Source organism: Polyergus mexicanus, unplaced genomic scaffold, assembly GCF_030449975.1.
Source record: "Polyergus mexicanus isolate NDT 795.1 unplaced genomic scaffold, iyPolMexi1.0 SCAF_8, whole genome shotgun sequence".
In the NCBI taxonomy this organism is placed as follows: Eukaryota; Metazoa; Arthropoda; class Insecta; order Hymenoptera; family Formicidae; genus Polyergus; species Polyergus mexicanus.
The window spans coordinates 9,882,874-9,892,856 of NW_027223328.1; the positions used below are offsets into that span (position 1 = coordinate 9,882,874).

The 9,983-nt window shown below is 36.0% G+C and overlaps 1 protein-coding gene across 1 annotated transcript; it reads left to right on the forward strand.

Moving 5' to 3' along the window:
* The first annotated feature begins 1,381 nt into the window (after positions 1-1,381).
* Geko (geko) lies at positions 1,382-7,048 on the forward strand. The gene is made up of 3 exons (XM_070300336.1): positions 1,382-1,741; positions 2,841-2,973; positions 6,677-7,048. Exons 1-3 carry the CDS (start codon positions 1,537-1,539, stop codon positions 6,846-6,848), a joined length of 510 nt encoding a protein of 169 aa, XP_070156437.1. The 5' UTR covers positions 1,382-1,536; the 3' UTR covers positions 6,849-7,048.
* Positions 7,049-9,983: the final 2,935 nt, after the last annotated feature.

Sequence of the window (9,983 nt, forward strand, 5' to 3'; positions counted from 1 at the left end):
CGCGAGCTGTCAACTGTACGTTCAGTGCCATATCAACGATACGTAGTGGCGCGTTTGCGAATTCTATCGCGCAATCGCTCTTGTAAAGTTGTTTGTGTTCTCGCACGCGGAAGTTTCCCGGACATCCGTGACGGCAGTGATATTCGACGTGCGACATTTCATCGGGATATTTTTCACGGCAAGCTTATCGATTAATGAAAAAAGAAATTCGTTGTAGAGCTATTGCTATCCGCATATGTATAATAGCGAGACTGCCGTGCGCAATATTGAGAGTTACGATCCGCGGATTTCGATTTACGCGTGATTTGATTTAAGCGACTTGATGGGCGCGCATGATTTTCAGTCAGCGATGTCATCCGGGGATTGACCGTTTGTTCTCGCGATTGTAATTGCTTTTCGAAATTTAGACGTCGGATGTGTGCATGTATATGTGCGTATGTGTGTATGCGTACGTATGCGTGATTTAGCGGCTAAATATCGCGTCGCCCTTGCATTCGGAGAATCGAAAGATCGGATGAATTAATCAGTAACGCGAGCTCGAGTTTCTAAAGTAGGCTTCGACGACGTTGTTACAATTCGTTGGGGAAAGTTCAACCGCGTTGTTTGCGCAGAGTTTCTTGGAACAGTAGATGGAGGACTCCCGTTACTATTTCGCCGATCTCTTGCGTGATTCCGCGCGCTAAAAGTGCATTCGACGATACAAAGAAATCGTCGTCTTTCAAGAGTGACTCTGTCGCGCCGGATGAAAGTAAAGCCGGATGTAAGAGGATTCAGCTTTATCACCGTTCAGCGGAGCTCGAAGAAAGTGAAAGTTAACGGAGAGTGAGAGTCTTTTCTCTCTCTCTCTCTCTCTCTCTCTCTCTCTCTCTCTCTCTACCTCTCTTTCTCGAAAGAAAGAGAGAAAGAAGAAACCGCGATCTCGCGTTCCATAGCGATTTGCCGGTTACGTCGATCGCGAATTCAGGGACAGGTATCTGTTTGATATCTGTTTATATCTTTGAAAATTCAGGTTAAGGCAAAAGCAGTTGCGTTTCGAAATAAGGCGATCGACTGTACCTATACGTTTACGTAATAGTACGTGATCGTTGAAAGCGGCGGAATCATTGTCGCGAATCGATGATTGCACGTTTATCCTTTGATGCGATATGTAATTTCACAGTTGTAATGTATCATTCTCTCGTGATTCTTATGTAACGAAATAATCAACTGGATTTCGGTTTAATTATTAAATTAGAGTATTACTGTTTTTCATTATCTAAAAATTTGTTATATTATATATATATATATATATATATATATTTTAACATGTAGAAAAAGTACAAGAAGATTTCTTTATTCTTTTTCTTATATCCGAATTTATCTTTTAATTAATAAAATCAATGTGTGATATTTCATACTTTCAGATGTAAATTCCTTATACTGCAGAGTGGATTTGTACATTATTTTAATACACACATGTCTGAGAATCGGCTCGATAACAAATCAATTGATTATCCCTAATCTCTCCAAGAGATTCATCGTACTGAAAAAGTCAACATGGACACGAGTACAGTACGCTTGGTCATATTTGTGAGCATGTTTCTGATTTTTGCCGGCGATTATAGCACATTAATTTCATCGATTTTTGGTAATGCAACGGAGAGGAACGTAACCGATACCGTTGGAGGACCCAAAGCTCAGCTTAAGGGGCCTTATGATAAGATAACCGCTGTCTCGAAAGAAGTCGTTGATAAGAATAACGGTAAGAATAAGAAAAAAAATATGTGACCTGCAATTTCCTCTCAAATATATTACGTCATCGAAAAATATATAACTTATAAAGGATGTAAAATCCTCTTATGTTAACGAATTAAAATTAGTTCCTTTGTTTCGCTAAACAATGCGAGTCGTATAATCTCAGTGCGCATTTCTCAACTGCTTTCATGCTACACAGTTGCCCTTACTGATATAAGATACGCGAACCCTATGCATGCCTCGTCACGTGTCGTCACGTTGTTATCCGAGGGAGGAATTATTTGCCGAGTTTTACTTGTCAATCCGCGCGGAGCTAATTACCACTCCGCTAATTAACCGTGCGCTTGTGTATATTAATTATTTGGCAACGTTATCGAGATCCCTACTGCTTATGTTTCAGCCGTTTATCGGAATTTTACTCATGGATTAAAAACCAGTTTTTAAAAAGCAGTGGCCTTCTTTGACATAACATTGTATAATATGCATTTTTTAACACACGATTATGTTTGCGATTATATAATTACAATATGCTTGTGTAATCGCGTGTGATATTTCTTGATTTCTATTTATTTACAAAGTAATAAAATATTTTATAGTAATAAGAAAATAATATATTATGCATGCGTGAAAACAAAAAAACAAAAACGGTTTAATTTACTTGGATATTCTACTGATAATAATATATGTATATACAACTATAAAATTATTATTGAATTATCTTTGAGCGTATACAAAGACACAAATGATAGAAAAAATATAATGTCATTAATGCGTTTAAAAATTATTATATATTTATTCCAATTCTATACACTACATTTCGAAAAAAATTGAGATATTATTATATTATACGACATTAAAAATCGAAATATTATATAATATCGTGTCTTCGTTATGATTCAGAAATCTTTAGAAATTTTTTGACGCGTGAGACCTTGGCTTTTAACTTGTCACTTATCATACCGGGATTAAATAAAATCGTTCACGGCAATACGCGTGGTCATTCGAAATAATATCTGCACTCCATTAATCGTTTTGTCAGCTTCTGGAATGATATAGCATGCGGAACGATATAATTGACAATAACGGCTTGATTTCTGCTCCGACAGTTGCCTTACGTCGTACGAAGATGATGGCGACGATCAAGACCGCTTGCCTGCCAAAGTTGATATGCGAACTCACATCGTCCGTTCACCAAGACCAGCTAAGCGAAATGGAACGATCTCTTTTGAATCTCATAAGGTATTTAAATACCGTTACGTTTTATATTTCTTCTTCTTTTCATCCGTATTGTCAAGAAATAGAGAAAATGGATCTTGAGTCATATTAAATATTAAATTTTACTCGCTCGTGTCAATCAGATTGTAGAGACGTCTAGTTTTCATTGATGTTACTTGAAAAAAAAATAAAATCTAGAATAATCCAAAAGTTCCAACGTCGATTTATTCAATGTATGTGGTAAGACGAGAATTTACTTTCATCATCGAGGATCTTGCACTTGATGCTCTTACTTTCACAACTTTCGATCGACACATTACCGCTAAACGTTTCAAGTGCATCGATCCTGAACACATGCGCAAGATCACTATCGTAAAGAGATATTTCTTAAATTTTGCACGCACTCTTGGGAGAGAACTATGAAGAACGTGCTATTTCGGGATATAAGCGGCGATGTTTTTTTATTCGAAAGCGTAAACCGATGATTGGTCCCTTCATCGGGGAATGAACGCGCGACAGCGCGTGTACATTCCGTAATTTTCATTCATCAAGGCTGATATGGTAATATTCGCCGCGTGCGTGCCGATAATACTGTAGAATGTTTCGAAAAACGACGGCATGGGCGACCGCGATCCGGAAAATTGGACGTCCAGGGTAAATGCGCGCGCGTATTTTGCAATTTTCGTTTACGATCGTCGGTAAAACGCGGTCGAGTCCCGCCTCTCGTATATACGCGTATACATCCGTTGCGTTATGCGGATAACGTAAAGAATTATACCGCGAATTCGTGCCGTTTTACGTTCTGATTAAAAGGAAAGTTATGTTAAAACGCGCCGTGTCTCTACCGGGAAAATCGGAAAATGCGGTTCCCGCGGAACGCTTTTAAATCCCCGTATTTGCATAGCGTCGAATGTATCGTACGCAGTGTACATACTACGGTCGCGCGGAACTTTCCAACGTAAATGTATTAATTATACATTTACATGCGTCGACCTCGTGAACATTGCGTTCGTTCAATTTGTTCGTCAATTGAATGAATGAGCAAAAATCAGGAAGTTTGAAGAATTTCGAGAAAAATTAACACATTTTGCCCGCAATACTGCAAATTAGAGATTGCTCTCTCTCTCTAAAATTAAAACACGTCTCTCGAAACCTATCTCATTCTACAGTTAGCGCGATTGCAATATTTTTGTATGGATTCATTTCGTTAATAGTTATTTATAGCAATTTATCGCCATATTGATGAATATCATGCTATTATAAGAGAATATTCATCAATGAATTTGTAAGAGATTATAAAATCGCGTAATTCGTACATTACACGTCATCGTGAAGTAAGAGTTGCATTGTAAATGTTTTGGAAAGTTTTGCTGGAAAGTAGTCGCGAAAGTTTGTCGGGTCTTACGTAAATCCAGTCCGAAAATGAGACATGACTCTTGCCGTATCTCGCCATCCGACGAGCACTTTCCTTTTCACGCATACTTTCTCCTATACAGCCGGCCGAGATTTCGCATTCGTTTCCGGACTTCGCTTTCTGCAAATATTTTTTTCCAATCTATGCAAACGACGACAGGAAATAATGAGTGTTATTTCCTTAACTTTGATAATATTTTTGTACGTACGAAAAGAACATCATTCATCGCCTCTAGCATTTGACAAAATATTGTTTTTGTTCTAATAATAAATACTTTGCATTATTATATATGCTTCCTGCTTTGCATGCTATAAGAAGTAAACAAATTATATCATTACATAAAAGTAAACATTTTTATCAATAATTTATGTCAGTTTTTTTCATGAAATTGCATCTTAATATATCTTCTTAATTTCTCATTGTTTTATTTATATCTGTTGAAAAAAAAAAAAAACTTTTATTACACACGCATTTTAGTATTGTATTTCCTTCCTTTAAAGTAATATAATATAAAACAGTTGATAAAAAGATAACTTTAATGTAATCATTTTAACGTGAAAATTAAAGAAACAGCTATATGTATAAGATATCGTAAACGGAAATGGATAGAGCTTAAGTTTATCTCTCTAAAGCGGCGGGCTCAAATAAAAATCTTATATTTATTACGGCCGTTCACTTCCGTCCGCGTGTTAAACAGAAACGACGTCGACAAACAATAAAATGAATTGACGCAGAAAAGCGAGTTCCATTAGAAAGTATAATGAACCAAAACGACGGCACTGACTCGATATATCATGCGTTCTTCTTTTCATTTAAATATTTTTTTTATATTGCACGCTGTCGTTAAAAGTTATACGTATATATAATTATAGTAAGATAAATTCTGTAATTTTTATGAAAAGAGAATTAAAATCTTACACGCAATAATTTTTTTTTTTTTTTTTAAATAAAAGTTTTACACGGAAAAGACGACGGGGGGAAAAACATTAATTCTGTATTGAGCTTCTTATATAAAAAGAAAAGAGATTTTAGGTATATTTTAAGTATAATCAAAGAAATCGAGTAAAGTAAATGTAGCCTGCGTTATCTTTCGCGCGTCTTTATCATCCTTCTCTCGGTAAGCATCCTTGAGCGAAAGAGAATCGCTGCGGTTAATGTTCCGGAAGGATCCGAGCTTTATATATTTACTTTTATGCCTGCGTAAACGCACCGGTACGTTTTGACGGGTCCGATTTTTATCTATGCGAATCGGTCCGGGTTAAACCGATCAAGATAGGCTAAAAAGCCATTTTGCGTTTATTCCTTATATCCTGATATCTCTTCTCCAAGAGAGTTAGGATGCGGAGTCGTAAAGGGGGAGAAAAGATTTCTTTTTCTTTTTCGAAGAAGAAAGACATCTTCTCTATGAGAGTCAAAACTGCTTGACAAAACTGCTGCGGTTTTGCTATTTCGACAGGCCACTTCTCGAAAAATTTAGCTTGATATCTGCTCAATTTCGATGTAATTTGGACGAATTTTCAGGTTGGAAAGATGAAGATTGTCAGCAATTCTTGTCATTTCAGGAGTGATATCGATTTTAATTTCTACACGAAAAAATTTTGAATTTAAAAAAATCTTCTAAAAGCAAAAATTGGACAATTTCTGCATGATAATAGTTATGCTTGAATACTTTTTTACTTATTTCTACATTATTCTTTTGAAATCTAATGAATTTTAAAGATGACAAAAAGAAATCAAACATGCCTATTTTAAAGTGAAATATTAGTATACATTTGCAAATTTATGAAGTTACAGAGATATAATAGACTCCGTTCATTCTAGATTTATTTGAGAATGCAAATGTGAATATATTGAAATAGAGAAAGGATCCAGAGAAATACGTGGTTTCTGCCGAGTATAACCGGACTTTATAAATGAATATGTTTACTAACTGCAAGCGATATCGAAAGTAAAAGTCGCGAATATGACCTTGTGCTCGTTCTTATATTGGCGAGTTTGATAGAATCAGGTGTTTCGTCATTCATTCCGTTTTACAGTTCTTTTCGTTTTATTAATTTTCAAGGATAATTAACGATTGTATTATTATAACACTTGAACTTCATCACATTAATATACATTAATAGAATTGCAAACAACTTTCCCATTCCTCCAACGTAAAAATATAAAAAAATTTTGACATAATTTTAATGATCTGGTGGAAAAGATTGATTTTACAATTGATGAAATTAATGAACCTTATACTGATGCAAAAATTATGTGACTTGTGATAAAAAATTTATTTTACTAAAAAGTTCCATTGTGTGTTGCTTTCAGAGATACAAGTTTGAGCACGTTGGCGGAAGTGCCCTCAAGGTATCACTTCGCGGCTCATATGGGTCAATTGATTTCCGGTATAGAAGGTCAAGGCTGTCATAACTTTTACCCGATGTGTCCATTGCCGGGTATCAGCGTTTTGAACATGATGAAAAAGGTGCGTTTACGCTGACGAGTCGAAATCGCCGCAATTAATTACTGGACCTGTGATACCGTATGGATATTTTCTTCTCCTTTCGCAAGATCATTAATATCATTGATGATACCGTGTTGAATATCGATCGCATTTTTAACAATTTAAATGTGTGCAAGCGAAAATAAAGTCACTTGCTGAAAAAAGGTGTTAATATTCTGCGATGATAAAAAACTTTAAAAAATCGCAAAAAAAAAGATTGTTAAAATACTAAGTTAGTGAGATTATATAAAAAAGATATATTTGAGATAATGTTACTAAAATAACGTCTGACTTAATCAGTGATTAGATCACTCTTTTGTTAGACTTCATAATTAATTGTGTGTGTGTGTGTGTGTTGAATAGCATTTCTATACAATTACTTATTGCTTGCGAAATTTTTCGTTTTATTGATTGAATCTTTAAAAAAGAACAAATGTATGCGCTTTTATTGCATCATACTATTTATTTATATATTAATATGTATTCATGTGTTTTTCGTTTACAGCTCTTGCATGCATTTTTGATATATGATTATTTTAATTTTGTACTGTTGTATTGTGTATATATACAATATATGTGATTGTATATATTCTTGTATTTTTTTAATAAGAGACGACAAATAAAAATTATAACTGGAAAAAATTTCTTTTCTTACTATGAAATATTCCCCGAGACTGCTATAAGTTCGCTCTATACTCTATACAATCCTGAAAATGTGCACTTTCACGGAAAGCCTCGGAGAGACGCTTTGCCAAATTATCAGGATCTCTTTTCTCTCTCTATACTCTATTCTTTATCCTATTCTTTTCTAATACAATGCCGCCGCCATTCGCGATATAATCTGGAAGTCCATAGATGGGAAACGCGCGAAAATTATTACAATAATCGCCGGCGTCTTTATCGACTTAAACCCGATGCCAACTTCCAGAGTGGACGCTTCCCAACGAGCCGTACGATCGTAAACGAGATCGTGCCAAGAGTTTCGGTTAGAATTCGGCGGGATGCGCGATGAGGGGAACGGGATGTAACACCGATGAAACCGCACCATTAACTGCGCCCCTCCACCCCTCCTTTTACCGAAACAGCTGGCGACATTTGGAATACTTGCAAAAAATTATCGCGCGATATCGCGGCTCGAGTCACTATCGGCGTCTCTGCCAACTCTGGCGATTTACAGCTACAATTTTGCTCCTCTCTCGTTACGCGCTTGTATCGCTCAGCGATACGACTGCAATTCCGAGGCGAAATAGTTCATCAACTTTGCTCAAAATGGCGCATGATACTAAAATCAATTCTTAATTATTATTAATAATTAATTATCAATTTGCTCGGTATATATAAATATATGAAAATTATCGCAATAAAAAAAAATTGCGTTTTCGATGCATTTTATCTAATACATCTTGATTGCATTCTGACACGTATTGCATTGTGCATTGCATGTACAATTGATTTCGAGGAGTCTTGATACTTGAAAGTAGGACGAGAGGTAGAAGAGGAAAGAAAAATGTTGACCATTAAGCAATCAGGTAACTGTTATCTACGTGACATGGTTTAAAAAATATTTGAAACATTTATCTCGTTCTAATTATTTGCAAAAATACATATTTCTCATCAGTATTAGTGTGTAATGTGTATCCACTAAATTATATGTATCCGGCGGGTGAACATCCCTGATGATGCCCTGTATTTATACGATCTCTTGAGACTCGATATGGATTAGAGTAAATAATTTTAATTCAACTGCCAGATTATATTCATTTTAATCATAAAAGAAATATTTAATCGTACGATTAATTTTTCTGAGGTCACTCTTTCGATTATGGACAATATCTGCGACTCGGGTTATATTATCGACTTATCTTTTCATAAGCATATGCAATTAATTACTAGCTCTGCGTTCAAAAAATTTGGATCGGTTATAATCGTTCCTGCAAATATGTTAGAAGCATCAACTGAAACTGTTATATTGCACATACGTCAGACCAATTGGCTGTTGAAATATACAGCTTTTGTTTCAAACCTTCGAAAGATATCACATCGTGTTTAAATCAATCAATGGTTTTTTCGCTAGTGATCTTGCGGGGCGAAACGTAGCCCGTAAAAAAGAACATACTTTCTCGGACGAGGTTTGCCATTTCGATTCGCCGAAAAATTTTGAAATCAATCCCACCATGGGTGGCTTCAAAAGAGGCACGTATACCGACACATCGTCCTTGTTAGAGATATAAAGGAGGAAGGAAAGGGAAGAGAAGAAAGAAGTTTCGTGTCGTGAAAGATCGTCTTCGGGGGAAGGCGCGAAACCCCTCGTATGGTGTATTAATTGTAAATGTCGTAAGACTAAACTCTTCGAATGTTAGATCGAACGTGCCGCCGACGGGTAGGGGCGATCACTTTCTCTTCGTCGGCACAGCCTCGTGGTGCGTCGAGGAACATTCAGCAACAAGTTTTTACCAAAGCAGTAACATCAGGCGACGCCGGTCCGTCGGCTGCAATTTCGACCAAATTCACGCGTCGGTGCCAAAGTCACGCGGTACGTTAACGTAGTCGCACAAGTGCATTCTTGAGAGAGCGAAAACACGAGAACGTATCTATTTCCGTATGGTAGAAGTGTAAATATATCTGTTATATAATGGGGATGCTTTGAGGTAAAATAACGATTGATATATATATATACGTGGTGGCATAATTGAATGAATTTACCCTGTGGAGTGCGTGACTCAAGGTTCGTAGATATTCGTTTAAATCGCGTACAATTTAATTGAAGAGAAATTTCTGTTTTCAAATTAGATGTTTGTAATACCGGGTGTTGTAATTCACGCAGGATGTCTTGTATAGATTATTATTATCACAGCTTTTGTACTTTTGTAATAATTATTCGAACTGCAAGGAATAAATTGAGAAGATAAATCGTGTATTATAAAATTGCAAGATTATTTTTCGCGCGTGAAATATGAAGATCTTTTCCATCCGCAAAAGTAGAATTTCTCTTTCAAACGGAAGTAATCGAGAGAACTGCGCAATCAAATTAAAACGTTCTCGCGCAACGAATACCGGAAGTTGTTCAATCCCGACGATGTTGTTAGTCAGTTTCATAAGATTTCTTTACGCTAATTAATGTCTTAGATCCGC

What these genes read in the sequence shown, in the direction of transcription:
- Geko (XM_070300336.1), top strand. Translation starts at nt 1,537, where the DNA reads ATGGACACGAGTACAGTACGCTTGGTCATATTTGTGAGCATGTTTCTG. An exon ending in AGTCGTTGATAAGAATAACG is followed by an intron (nt 1,742 to 2,840) that starts GTAAGAATAAGA and finishes CTGCTCCGACAG; the next exon opens with TTGCCTTACGTCGTACGAAG. An exon ending in TCTCTTTTGAATCTCATAAG is followed by an intron (nt 2,974 to 6,676) that starts GTATTTAAATAC and finishes TGTTGCTTTCAG; the next exon opens with AGATACAAGTTTGAGCACGT.